Genomic DNA, 15165 nt, shown 5'->3' on the forward strand with positions numbered 1-15165 from the left:
GTAGCATTGTCAACGGCTTTGATGTATCTCAGAATATAAATTGTATGTTTTCAGTATTATGAATTCCATACAGGTAACAAAGTGAGCATAATCTAATCAAGTGAAACAGAAAGGTCATAAGATGGATCTGTTTCTCTTTAAAACAAACAGAACCTCACAATGCAGGGAGCAGAGTGATAGTGATAAATGATTGTATATAGTAAGTGGGTTTTGTGGTTTTGTTGATTCTTTCACAAGTGCTAGGGCTTCACACTCTGCCCCTTTTTTCCATTTCCAGAGGGGAAGAAGTATGAATGATGTAACCAATATAAGAAGGATAACTAATAACTAAGATGATAATAAATGTAAGACAATATGACATGGAAAAGGAGTTACAGGTAACAAATCAAATAAATTGGAGAGAAAGAAGTTTCGACCGTGTTGCTCATTGCACTACTATAAATGGATAGGAGGTTATTCCTCCATCTCCTGCCTCTTTTACCCAGAATCGGAAAATGTGGGGAATACTGGAAACTTTTGGGAACAGTAGTCTGTCTCTTCTTAGTGTATCTTCCTCTCACAGAGCTGAAACTTATTTAAGAATAGCCAATGCTGCCAATACCCAGGAAGTGCAAATAGCTGAGAGTGCTGTGAGCTGACTAAAGAAAATGCAGCTCTCTGGTACCATGTTCACTTGTGAGGCATAATGCCTCAGAATTCCAGAATGAATTGTTATTTGCTCTCTTTATAACCAAAGGATGGGAAAAAAAAAAAAAAAAAAAAAAAAAAAAAAAAAAAGGAGATAATGAGAATGGTTTACAAGAATTTTCACAGGTTTTCTGACAACCTAGTTGTTTAAATTCCTTATAACCTTGCAAAACCAGGTCATCTAAGCAGATGTGTGCTCATTTCACAAAAAAAGCAGATTTCTCAGTTGAAATGCATAAGTTATTTTTCACTGGGAGGGGGTCAAAAAACAAGATTTCCCTGCAAAGACCACCTTTGTTTTGAATTATATTTGAGTGATTTCTCAATTGCTTAAATTTCTTATGTTGTAAATCATTTTGTTAAATGCAAATACAGCATGTATTTTTTTCTCTGTCTTAGTTCTTTCAAGGAATAAAAGAACTTTATCAATTTTATGACATGTAAAATTGTGAGAAACTGTTAGGATGTAATTTAATGCACAACTTTTCCTCAAAAGAAATTACATTTTTAATGAATGCTATCCTGTTTGCATATCTGTTAAATTACGGGATCTATTTATTTTAGAAATGTTACTGAATTATTGCTTATATTGTGGATGTGTTTCATGTATGCTACGATTTTGCAATTCCACAATTTTTTGTTACTTCTGTCAACTTCTATTTCTAGTGCTGCTGCTCCCATAAGCAAATTGAATTGGATGAACTAATGAATTTCTGTATGATTTGTTATTTGCTTGTTCTTTGAAGGTGTTCTTCCGGCTCTTGTTTTGGAGCTATGCCACTGTATAGGGTGACAATTATGGCCTAGAATTGCACCCTATAAATTTTTTTCAAACACTTTTTCTTTTTCCCAAGTTTATATGAGAAACAGATTTCATCTGTTTGTTTTCTTATTTATTTGTTCACAATTTTCTCTCCTATGTGCAATCAGATGGCTGGAAAACACCTCCTGCTCGTACACAGGTTTTTAAAGTCATTGATTTATTAACTAATGTTTTGATTCAGCAAATCCATCTTGTTTACTCTCCTCTGTATTCACTTGTTAATGTATGAGTAATTACAAATTATTTTCATACTTCCTTTCCATCCTTTTCAAAAGATCAGTCTTCAGTGCCAACAATGTGGGAAAAATTGCATGCGAACCATCTTGGGAATTCTGTGTATGTTTTACAAATCCTAATCGTTGTCTAAGTGCTAAAAGGTTATAAAGTCAAGCAGTCTGTAATGAGAAAAAACAGTTTCTAAGACTTGTTGGTGCTTGTGACAGTTCATCTACTCTTTGTACATGTTTTATCTTAATCATGAGAGATTATTTTTATTACTGTGCAGCTACTGTTGATGTGACTCATAGTGCTTAGCTTACAGCAGAGAGCTTGCTGCGTATTTGATGCTGACCAGGAAAAGATTCAGCAAGCATTGGCAAAATGTTGCATTTTGAAGGAACAAGTTTGCCAGTTCATGAGAATGTTGATATCTTCTTAGTCTTTTCACCATCAGAACATTGTCTTTATTGTTCTTTCATTGCAAATCATCTCACATAAAAAATAAGAAATATCTAAGAAGTTCTACAGACAAGAAGTTGGGATATTACTACTATAATGCTATCTTGTAAGTTAAATAATTCTGAGGAAAAAAAGTTATCATGTAATACATGCTCAAAATGTGTTAAATGATTGAATTCAGGCAATTGATTTACATTTCCAGCTTTGGAAATTTTGACTTAGTAATATTTCTGTTTCTATATACACAAACATTTATATGCAATGCATGCAAAGAAAATGAGAGAGTTTGTTATTCAATGAGATCAGGATTTTACCAGGTTTATATAATACATGTAGGATGCTGCTGTATTTTATGATTTAAAGCAGCTTTCACATGAGGATAGTTCTGGGAGAAATGAAGGTGGAAATGTTTATTTGTTCAAAATAGAGTTTGGCTTTTTTGTTGTAATAGCCTTATGAGTGTGCTGCATCTATTATCTCCTAAATAAAACATGGAAAATATCAAGGATCTCTTTCACTGGCTAATTCCATGTATGTGCTTAGATAAATTACGATAGTGATGCTAACAAATGCACCATGAGTTACGTGGTACCCCTTCTACCTCACCCTGCCAGAGGGTGATGAGTGACGTGCCCTGTGTGCTTCTGTGTATCTTGCTCCTTTCCCTAAGCTCAAACTTGGTAGTGGGTGGGACTGTCGTTATGTTCTACTGGCAAATGTTGTATGTGTGGGCAAAAAATACTTCATGGGAATGGTTGAGGTGAATGAGCTGTCCTGAACCTTAGCTTGTAGGAGATGCACTTGTTTGCAGCCTGTACTGAGGGTACGAGAGTACAGGAGCACAGTATTGCACAGTCAGTGGAAATAAGACAGAAGTGGTTTTGAAACTAGTGTGGTTAGTGTGCTGGGAGTAGGAGGAGACTGTTCTGCTTTTTGTTACAAATTTTGTTCACAAAAGCTGCTGTGCTTACTTACTTTGGAACTTCTTTTATATTTTCAATTTACTGTTCTTGCCTTGTTTGTGTATTTATTAAATCTCATTCCCATTGTTCTGAATTGCAAATAATATCTCTTTGATTTCCATTAGTTTGTGCTTTAAGCAGTTTCTGTAACACAGTATATGATATGGTGCTAGTAACTTACTGATGACATGTGATTTACATGCATAATTGGGGGGTGGTGGGGGGGGAAGAAAAAAATACTACAGAAGTTTTCGAACTTCTATTGGGCCTAGAAATTGCTGTAAATCCATAACATCTTGTGGAGCAAATCTTCATTAACATAACTTCCTTTCCATTTTTATAAGATCTATTTCCTCAGAGTATAACCAGTTTTAGAGATGCAAACCATACATACAGTAACACATTCTGTATTATAATATGTTAAAACATCAACCTATAAATATATGTATGTGCAGATAGATTGTACATTTTTTTCCTAGCTCTCATCCAGTAGCTTAAAATTCTGTGCAGTAAGAGACACAGGTCAAGGAATGGGAAAAAAGTCATTAGAAAAAATAAAATGTCCACTATGAGTTGTGTATGTAGTATATTCAAGTAGGTGCATTGTGTAAGGAACCATAGTTCCTTCCAAGGTTTCTAAAATTTTCCATTCATGTTATTTCAGCTGGGAAGTTTTGAGATTCCTTTTGTCTAATCTGAGAATGTGGATTGAAGATTATGGTTTTGATGGCTTCCGATTTGATGGTGTTACATCTATGCTCTACCATGATCATGGGATTGGTAAGTGATTTAATCAGTTCTGATGTAAGCAGTGCTGTTGCAGCTCTGTTCTGGAAAATGTGTTACAAAAATTAACTGAATACTCAGAAAGTAATCTAGATTTGCCAGTATCTTTTTTCTGCTGCTATGAAGATCGAATTGAAATTTTGAATAACAATTTACATATTACAAAGTATATTTTTATAATGTGTGTTTTTAAACTTCCTGTCTTAATAGGCAAAGAATTCAGTGGGGATTACAATGAATATTTTGGCCTAGATGTGGATGAAGATGCTTTGTGTTATCTGATGCTGGCCAACCACATGATTAACTTCTTGCATCCAGACTGCATAACAATAGCAGAGGTAAAATCAGAATTTTTCATACTCAGTATTGATCAATTTGCTTCTGGATGTGATTTCCTGGTAATTATCAAGTCATCCTTCAGGGACTCAGGAAGTGGCATGAACTGGTAAATATTTATTAGAGGACAGTCTGTGCCTTGTGAGGGGGAAAAACAACTGGAATACACATATTGGGAATTTTCTCCACATAAACGGGTCATTAACTAATGTGAAGATTTATATTCTTTTCTTTTTTTCCTCTCATTTTCTTGAACTTGAAATGATGTTTGTTTTTATTAGTTTGTTACTTTTTCATGATTGCTATTTGTCACTAGCAATTCATGGTACTAAAAATTAAGAGCCTTTGTGCTGATTTGCATATTCTGAATTATGCTGGCATAATTGACAATTAACTTTCATATTAAATGTGATAAATTTGTAAATACTGAATGTGTATGATAGTTTATATTAAGTGTTAAATTCCTTCAGGTTTCTGAGGGAGTAAATAGGCTATGTTTAAATTGTTTGAGTTCTCTTGTGGATTCTTCTGTTATTATATTTAAATAATTCTTTTCATTAAAAAAATAATATATATATATACATATATATATATATCTCATTATGGGACTATATAGACTGTTAATGAAACACTTTTGTATTAGAGTTCTTAGTTCCTTTTCAGAAAACAAAATCATGGTACTTGGGTAAGTTTACATTATAGACTAAAAGCTTAGTGGAAGGCTATCAAAACCACATCTGGTAAGCAATTAATAATAAATGGTCTCGTTACTCTGTGAGTAAATGGGAAGGCTTATTTTCTAAGAAGATGTAGATTATAAGCATTCCTGCCAATGAAATTTTGAGTTCAATCTGCCTATATTTCCAGGCTTAAGAACTCTCTATCATGAGTTGCCTCATCTATTTCTCTTCCTTGTGTTGAAAACTGCTTCTGTTTCAATACATCAGTCTTCATCCTTTGGGAGTACAAAAGACAAATTTGATCCAAATGGATCAAAAGGAGAAACTGTTGGCATAAATGAAAACTACGAAAGATAATGAAGAATATTTGTTTGCCTATAATGATAGAATGAATGCCATAGGAGTAAAATGTGGTTTTGCATAACCATAACCAATCATAATTTATATTACTTTTCTCATATTTTTTACAGTTTTTTAATATTCTGTATATTAAAGATCTTAGTAGCTTCTAAATTTTTAGATATTTCTGTCTGTATGTTTGCTTTTCATTTTGTTTTTAAATAAAAATGTGATTAAGGCTTTGTATAACTAGAAGGAAAAAAAAAAGTTAAGTAGAATTATATCATGCCTGAAGGTTTATAAAAGCAAACAGACAAAAAATCTCTACTGCAGTGACTGCATTTTTTGCATACAGCTCATGTCAAACAAGTGTGAACAAGTGCTTAGGCTTTGGCTGCTTACGTCTAATGGAAAATATGTTGAACAATCTAATATTGTCTCTTTTTTCAGTATTAAGGCAAACTGTAGATATAGATGAGTATAAATATTAAATTTGAAATTTTACTTCTGCAAAATCTGACTTTCAAAAATGTGATATAAAGTCAGTGGAAGGTATTTAAATCTCAGACTCCCACTGTTGATCTGGTAAGATGCCACAGAGAAAAGTGTGTGTTTCAAGTCTGATGTCTTGGAGACCATTAGTCATTCTTTTGATTTAGGAGAACTGTTTAACTTAGTTTTCTAGTGTCTACAGTGGAAAGAAATGGCACTTTACTAAACTTTGAGATTTACAACATATGGGATCTCTATATTTATTTACCTTGACATGAAGATACCTACATAAAGAGACTGAATATTGTAGAAAATACTGTTTTAGTACAGAAATTCTTTTGACAGCCTGTCTTATTTTTAAAGCTGTGCACTTCCCTTCAGTATGGCTACCACTAAATTTAACTCTTCTATTAATTTTCTTCAATAAATTGAAAGAGTGAAGTTTCATATGAAAATCATAAAGACATAAATTTTGAATAATACTTCAAAAGAGAACATAAATTTGTTCATGTTGGAAGGTAACTAGGATAATCTAGTCTTGCCTCTTGCTCAAAATATGTTCAAAACTGAACTTAGGCAAGTTTGGCTGCTCAGTGCTTTTTTTCAGTTGGTCTTGAAAACCTCCAAGGACATGTCTCCCACTGCCTCTCTGGGCAGTCTGTATATTTAATCTCCTGTGATTTATATTTCTCCTTATACTCATTTAGAACCATTTCTGTATTGATTTAGCACCTGTGTCACTCATTCTCCTGCTGCTTAACTCATTATGAAGACTGTCTTCTCAGTAACCCCACAGGCACTGACTGCTGTTAGGTCCCCTACAGTCACTTCTTGCTCATGCAGAACAAGGCCTAGTCTTCAGCCTGGTGTCCTGCTAACCTTCTGGTAAAACTCCCTTTGGTTTGGCAGTGTCTGTCTTTAGCTGGGCAGGGAAAAAAAGTAGATGCTGTTTTCTCTGTGGTCTAATGACTGCTGAGTGAAGTGTGATAATCCCTTCCTTTGATCTGTCTGTTCATTCAGCTGAGGTTGATGCCAGACATCTCTGGTGCCAGGACAGGCTGCTGACTCCTGTTCAGCATGCTGCCAACCCAGGGCCTTTTCAGCAGAGCGGCTCTCTGGCTTGGCAGATGAAAGGGGTTAGTCCATGTGTCTCAAACCTTTAGACTTGCCTGGGTTGCAATGGGTGAAGAGGAATCGTCAAGCAGTATATAAAAGAGATAATACATTTAATATATTTAACTAATAAAACTTTTTTTTTTTTTTTTTTTTTTTTTTTTTTTTAAATTTGACTAGCATGCTATTTGACCTTGTTTTGTGAAACTAGCGCATCAGGGTGGTTTGATGGCAGTGGTTGTAATCCTTAATGTGCTCTGAAGGTGTTTGCCAGGGATTTTTGACAGGATTTTTTACTGTTCTTGTGCTTCATCCTTGAAGAGTTGCTCACAAATGTACGTACTGCCAAAAAGTGGTAACATGTAAGGCATGACTGTGAATAGGGGGATTTTTTCTCTGGGAAGAGAGGTCTTTTAAAAGTCTGGTAAAGAGACATGATCAAAATGTTGAGTTGGATATGGCAACTCTGTATGTTCCATTTGAAAAATTGTGGTTAACATATTTATGTTGACTGAAAATGGATTCACAAATATGCAAAACAATTGCTGATTTTTCTGTCAATCTTGAAACTTACCCTCAAATTCCTTTACTGGAATGGAAAGCACACCTGCATGTTTTACACTGTTCACAGAACTGTGTTTAGTCAGTGTATCAAAATGCATAATCAAAATTCATTTGCCCTAAGTAGAGCTAGCACTGCACTGTGCTCTGCCTTTGCCCTGGATTCAGCCCAGAGAGTGACGGTTGCACATTGACATTTGGTTGTTGTGGGAGATGGGTGTATTGTCTGAATTTGGTAGAGCTGCTTGTTGGGATAGAGCAACCACCATGGTGTCTTGGGATAGAGGGTGACTTCAGTGCTAGTCCACCTGTGACCCATAAGCTGTGGGTTGAACATGCCTTGGTTATTTGATCCCATGGGCAGGATTTGATATTTGCCCTTGCTGAACTTCCTGAGGTTGCTGTGTAAGTGTATATGTATAACTTCACGTGAAAATACCTTTTTCATTCTGAAGGAAATTCCACATCTTTTGATTTTATTACAGATTTTGCATTGAAATAATGTTCTAGTTTAAGATAAATTCAGTTCCATATAAACACTTGAGTAGACACAAAAGATGTTTGTGTTAATCCATAGCTACTTCTCACTTATATAAGGTAATTCAACTGATTGTTGCTAGATATTTTGCAATTATTTTTGGTTTTGCATTTTCTACTTAGATTATCTAACTTTATAGGAAAGATACTATATGATGTAACTGTCTAATAAAATGATGCTGTAAATATTAAGAACTTTGAATTACAAAATTAAGAGTGACTAGCCTCCATGAATATAAAGCTGGAGAACTATGCAATTAGAGTGTTACTTTCCAGGGCTAGCTGAAGCAGTAGTTTTATGTGTTTAGGAAAATAGTAGAGATTGTATTTTTCTTCATTGCTGTACTTAATTCAGCCTTTTACTTTTATGCCATTCCTTATGCAGAATATCAATAAACAAAATGAAGGTTTCATTTGTCTTTTGTTGATTACTTTTTACTTACTATTGATTACTTAAAGCTCAAGAGAGCTAATTATTTCAAATTCTGCCTCTGCTGAGGTCTCTTTTCTCTTCAAATATCTATTCTTTCTCTTCAAATATCTATTCTACCAAAATGCTTTATAGTGGAATACTTGAGACAAGTCATAATGCTTCCCTGTAGCTTGCATTCAAAGAGTAAGTCTGTGCTGCAATCACCCATAGATTTTTCTTTCTCTTTCCCTCCCTAATCCCTTTCTCCCCCAGTCAATCATAGAACCTGTTTATAGCACTTGTGTATAGTGAAGTACAACTGCATGATGGAAAAGCTGAACAAATAATTACTATGTTACCCAAATTATGTTATGTATTATTTAAGGATGTGTCCGGAATGCCAGCTCTTTGCCGTCCTGTTGCAGAGGGAGGAGGGGGATTTGATTATCGACTAGCCATGGCTATTCCAGATAAGTGGATAAAGGTGAGAAAGTGTGTTTTAAATATACGTTCTGCTCTTCAGAGTGCTATGTTTCTCTAACCATACATATATGGAAACACTTCTAGGAATTCTGCTGATGAATTCAACTGTCTCCCTCATCCATTAACTTAATGCCCTATTAGAATAAATTCTGACAGTCTTGAGCACAGATATTAGTGGTTGAAATGAGAGCTGTCAGATATCATATCTCAGTTTTGAGAAGATGAGCGAGATTATGGGCTGTTCTTTGCATTTTAGCTTATTTCATTTCTTTATTCAACGCAAAAGGCATAGACTTCATTTTATTTGAAGTAACCTATAACTTGGAGCAACAGTAGAATGTGTAGTCAATATTGAATGTGAACAGGTAAATAATAAGATAACCATATGCACATAAGTTTGAAAGAAACAAACAAAAACATACAATGAATTCTTCTGAAATTGGACGTAGCAATTGGCACTGAGCATAGACAGAGCTGAAAATTTAACCAAAATAAACATGAGCTAATTAACATCAACAATATGCAGCATGGGGTAACAAAAAGAATAATAACTTTGTAAGTGCTCTTCAAGAAGAATAATATGCTAACGAACACTGACTGTGATAAGGATTAAAATCACCTTTACCTTGTTACAGAGAATCACAAAAAAAAAAAAAAAAAAAAAAAAAAAAAGGAGAATAAAACAATAAAAGAATGAAACAATCTCAAAAGGCTTTTACTAATGTTTTAGAAAATGTTTTTCAGTTAGATATAAGATTGCATCCAAATCCCCGGGGCTATCATGATAATCTGAAAACAATAAATGTTTTATACAAGCATTAATGCCCCAGTAAATGTAGTGAGTAGCTTAAAATAAAAAGTGAATTAACTTATCTTTAGAATCTTTTGCTTTTTTAACTAGGAGCTAGAGAGTAGATCAATTGAAAAACAGTTTTTCTTCTTTCTATGTGGAAGACTAAGTTGCCAGGTTTTGTAACGGCATCACTGAACTTTGGAGTAGGAAGAAGTTTAGATCCTGAATATGGTGTGGGCAGATAATTTTGTAATAACCTGTTGTGATATTGCTTGTTTATTTATTTATTGATCTTTTTCCATTATAAATTCTCTGCCACACCTTGATAGACAAAAATGAGTGATTTTTCTGCATAGGTAAAATGCTTGTGGATGAATTTTATGTTGTACAGAAAAAAGACTTAAATTTTTAGAAGCAAAATGTTTGATTTTTTTTTTATTCTGGATGGATAATCTTCTACAGCAATTTCTGCTGAGGCGTTTTAGTTTAGTTTACTCTTAGTTCAGGAGTATGTTGATTTTACAAAAACACAGAAGACTTTGAGTTAAGAAAGAGGTGATGTGCTTAGTCTGTTACCACACTTTTGGAACAAAAGCAAAGCTGCAGTGATTTGGAGGGTAAATATTGCAGGCTATCAGTTACTTGCTGACTTTTCTCTCTAGCTTTTAAGGATGCATGTTTTAATCACCTGTTATTCTGAGCACCATCCTAAAAGAAGTTTTAAACGTGAAAGATATCCAGCATGCTATAAACTTGTTCTGATGGATCTATAAAAAGTTGCTACGACATGATAGCTGCCACAGGAGTGAATGTACTTGCTCAGATTAAGTTTTTATCTAGTAAGTGCTGCATTGGTGCCCGAATGTTTTCGGAGCCAGAATTTATGAGTGGGAGAATAAAAAAAAAGTTGTTGAGGAGTGCGTAGCCAGTTACAATCAGAATGTTAAATTTTACATCACCACATCAATGTTCTTGATGTCACTGCTGTTTGTTTTTTTTGTTGTTGTTTGTTTGTTTTTTGTTTTTTTTAAATTTTGTATATTATATAAATATAATATATTGAACATAATGAATGAATTACTGAATTGAATGTAATGAACAGAAATCAGAAAGGTAGTACTGTGCTTTTAGTTAAAAAAAGACAAAAAAAACAAAGCATTAACTTCTCATTGATTTTTCTTTTATTTCTGTAGATAATTAAGGAGTTGAAAGATGAAGACTGGAATATGGGCAATATTGTATATACATTAACAAACAGACGATATGATGAGAAATATATTGCATATGCAGAGAGTCATGACCAGGTATGATAGACAATGCCTATTTATTTATTTATTATTTATAAATACACACAAAAAAAAGAGGCTTAAAGGCTTAGATGATTTTTGTTAGTAAAATTGTGCCTTGACTTGAGGTAGATAGACATGGGGAGGTCTCATACACTGCTTGTAGGCATTTTTGTTCTGGGTTGTTTGTTTTTTTGTTTTGATTTGTTTTCTTGATCTTCCCTTGCACAGGGGTGGGTGCAATTCAGTTTCGTAATTTAATAAACAAGTCTGGCTTCTAGTTTTGCCTGCCTGTCAGAGGGCATAGTGAAGCATATAATTTATAATTTCAAAAAGTGCAGTTTCTATAAGGTGGGCTGGAGCACTGCTTATGATAAGCATAAACAACATGACAAGTTAGCAAATTTACTTACTGAATCACTGTCTGAAATGGTTGTGTTCCCTTCAGAAAAATGTTTCATCTCTTAAAGGATTGCAAACTCCAATTCTATTCTGAGATCTAAATAGTGGGTTCTTTAATAATTTGGTGCAAGCACAGCAATTGTAGTGGTTCTGTGTATGGAAAAACAAAAAATAATGATTAGTTTAGATAACACTCAATTCCCACTGTCTTTCTAGTTGTTTATTTCTGAGAAAACATGATAGTTGAGAGTTTTAATATTAGAAACTTAAAAATAAGAACAAAGACAAAATAGTTTTCTAATAAAAGGTTTAGAGTAGCCTTTTATCAACTCTTTCATTTACATAAGAGATTGATGTATATTTTCTATGCCTTCTATTATGTAACTAAGTCAACAAAATTGCCTAAAATAACATCTATGTTGTCGTTTAAAATAAGTATTTATCAACTCACTTTTGTGTGCTTATTTGCCTTCTTATCTATGAGATTCTTACATAGCGTTCACTTTAAGCATAAGTTTGGAGTTCCTGTTCTGGTGAAAAATTGAGGTATTATGTGAAAATGCATATTCTTCTGCTTATATGCTTTTATAAAAGATGAGTCTTCATCCTGAAATGTGAAGGTTGCTCTGAATGTAATGCCTCCCATTCATTTCCATGAAAATTACAGTAGATATGAAGAGCACAACACTATTTGATAGAGCAGATTCGCAGCTACATAACATGATTCTTCTACACAGCAACCACCATTAGCTATGCATTTTCAGCAGCAATAAACAAGAGCCTGCATGGTGCTCTCACAAATATTTGCACCAGTGGAGGTGACCCACTGTTTGATATCCGTAAACATTCATCAAGCATCTACAAAAGTCAGTGGGTGCCATTTTTTTTTTTTTTTTCTGCATGGAGGAATTCCGTGACACACCTTTGCTTCATTCACACTTCCATGTTAGACGCCATTTGTCAGGCTGCCCCCCTGCTGCCATCTGTTGCATGACAACAGAAGGTAGCTGAGTGTTTGAGGAAAGGGTCAACCTCTTCTGTTGTAGCATCACAGCCTCTGACACTGCGGGCTAATGTAATAGAAATATAGGAATAGGAAGCATTACTTTTGAAGGAGTCCTCATATAGCATTACTTTGTTTGATTTCATACTGGATTTTATGAATTATTTTTCATGTGACAGTGTATTGTTATTTTAAAATCTTATTCTTTGGACTAAGATCTGTATGTATATTTCAAATTTAAACAGGAAGATAGCTATGTGGATTGCGGATGAACACCAGGATTATATGTAAAAAGGTGAAAAGTAGGACAGAGAAACAAAATGGGATGAGAGTTAAAATGTGATGTAATGATATGCAGTGAAGCACATAAGGGTCTGAAATGATTCCAATTTCTTACATGTAATAGTGTTTTATGAGCAGACTGTAAACAGTCAGAGTCTAGGGTCTTGTGATTATAATACGTACATGAAAATATCAGCTCAATGCTAATAGCAGTCAGAAAGCATATATTTTTCTTGGAATTATTATGAAAGGGGTAGACTGCAAAATCATTATGTCACTGTAGCCTTTCATAATTTACTTGCATCTTGAATGCTGTGGACAGGTATAGTCCTGTATCTCAGGACAACCGCATAACTGGAAGAGAAGAGTTGGTAAGAATAATTAGATGTATGGAATGGCTTTCAGAAGAAAACTAAATAGACCAAGACTCTTCAGGATAAATAAAAGATCATTAAAATTGGAAGAACATCAGTTTATAAAGTCATAACTGACATAGAAAATGTGAATAGTGAAGAATTGCTTTGGTTCCTAGGAGAAATATTAGGGGATGTTAAATTAAATGAAGAAATGACAGATTCTGCATGAAGAGTCGTTCCTCCCCCCTTTCTCCAGCTTGAAGCAAATTCTGTCATGTTATTCTATGTTTGTACCACGTTTACATAATTTTAAGAGTTTGAATTTGTTTCACAGAAGATTCTTGGAAGACTCATGAATTCCAACATTATGTGTCAACATCTGTCTGTTGTTTTTGCGATAGGGTTTTTGGGAAGTATTGCTTAAAGTTTGGCTCCCTTCATGCTCTGTTCTTTCACATCTCCTACTGACTGGCTTTGGAGATGTGTAATAAGTGTACTAAGCCAGATAAACTGCTGTCTGTTGTACTACACTTTTTGTATCTGTATCAAGTAACTTTTTCTCTTTAATTGAATTAGAAGAATATTCATTAATGACTAAAAGACTAGATAGAGCCAAATGGAAGACATATTAATACAAGTCTACTTAATACAAGATCTTAGCATTGCAGTCTTTCCATTGCTAGACAGGAACTCTTTCACACACCCCACACCTCCAATGAAATGAGAGTAGTTTGGGGGAATTATCTATTTATGTCATTATATTTTCAGTTTGAAAACTGGAGGATGATGGGGTTTTTCACCTCCATGTGTTTGTAACTCAGCTGTCTCTGTGGAACATAGTAAGTTTTCATAATAGAGTATAAAATGAGAATTAGGCTGATAGAACAAAAATTACAGATTTACTCACAAACATTCTGAAACATTTTACAACTACTTGTATGCTAATATATTAGAATAATCCTTGTCATTAAAAAGATTTGCTTGGCCTTTCTTAAGTACTGAAAAAACTAGCAAGTTAGTAATTCAGTTACTGTTTTTAGGTAGAAATACTACTCTATATTGCTCCCTTGTGTAAAATCAGAGAACAAATCATATTCTTGATAGCATATAAATGAATGCTTCACAATCTTTCTGCGTCTTTGAATCAGATATATTAATAGCCTTTTATTTGTGCATCCCAGGTACTTGAGGTGTTTGCTTTCTCATTTTATGTTTTTCCTAGAAAAAAAAAAATCCAAAATGATGGGCTACTTGTGGCTTATTGAGCAGAAACTAACATTTTTTATTTGATCTACAAAAAGGTATTCAGAATTAACTGTGTGGTCTGATACCATCAGGTGAAATGTAATACCATAGCTGGAGTTAGATGGTGTGGGTTGATTGTACACACACAAGCCGAGTTGCAGCTAGATCAGGGATCTGGGCAGGGTTCAGTTCAGGGATGTGTCCTTGCCTCAACTTACACTTTTCTTTTTGACAGCAGATTATAGAATCACATGGGCGTGGTATATATCAAAAAATATAATTGCTGCAGTAATTAAAAACTGGGCTCACTGTAACATTATAGTCTAAGTAGGGGCAAATTGTTTGCTTTATGAGCTAGGACTAGGTCATATTCACCAAGCTACATTTCTAGAAAATAGAAAACTAGCTTAAAAAAAAAAAAAAAGAAAGAAAAGAAAAACCAAAAAAAGCAAATAAATAAAATAAAATTTAAATTAAAAAAAATAAATAAATAAAAAATAAATAAATTAGAAACTCTTCTAGTACTCCAAGGGGTTTCTTCTTATTTATTTATATTTTTTTTCAATAGGCACTTGTTGGTGATAAGACATTGGCATTTCGATTGATGGATGCAGAGATGTACACAAACATGAGTGTGTTCACACCTCTTACTCCAGTTATTGATCGTGGAATCCAGCTTCATAAAATGATTCGCCTCATTACTCACACACTTGGAGGAGACGGCTATCTGAACTTCATGGGTAAGTAATCTTAGGAGCATGTCTTTCATTTTCTCATCTACAGAGGGAAATAAAAATATATCATCTTACAGCTGTACTATTTTTTAATGAAGATTTAGTACAAATGGTAACAGGTTTTTTTCCTGTCTTTAAGATGTATTGTAAAACAAGAAAATAAAGTCAATGGGGC

General features: G+C 34.0%; 1 protein-coding gene across 5 annotated transcripts in view; it reads left to right on the forward strand.

The window, feature by feature from the left end:
• The window catches only part of GBE1 (1,4-alpha-glucan branching enzyme 1), a 142856-nt gene that overhangs the window by 70715 nt on the left and 56976 nt on the right, over nt 1-15165 (forward strand). For all 5 annotated transcript variants that reach the window (XM_085547128.1, XM_085547139.1, XM_085547164.1 and 2 more), the window contains exons 8-12: nt 3815-3930; nt 4147-4274; nt 8792-8890; nt 10876-10986; nt 14825-14996. In XM_085547128.1, coding sequence (XP_085403254.1) covers nt 3815-3930; nt 4147-4274; nt 8792-8890; nt 10876-10986; nt 14825-14996 — 626 coding nt within the window. The remainder of the gene's footprint in view (nt 1-3814; nt 3931-4146; nt 4275-8791; nt 8891-10875; nt 10987-14824; nt 14997-15165) is intronic.

Source organism: Coturnix japonica, chromosome 1 (assembly GCF_054131305.1).
Source record: "Coturnix japonica strain WE chromosome 1, WE-NBRP24, whole genome shotgun sequence".
In the NCBI taxonomy this organism is placed as follows: domain Eukaryota; kingdom Metazoa; phylum Chordata; class Aves; order Galliformes; family Phasianidae; genus Coturnix; species Coturnix japonica.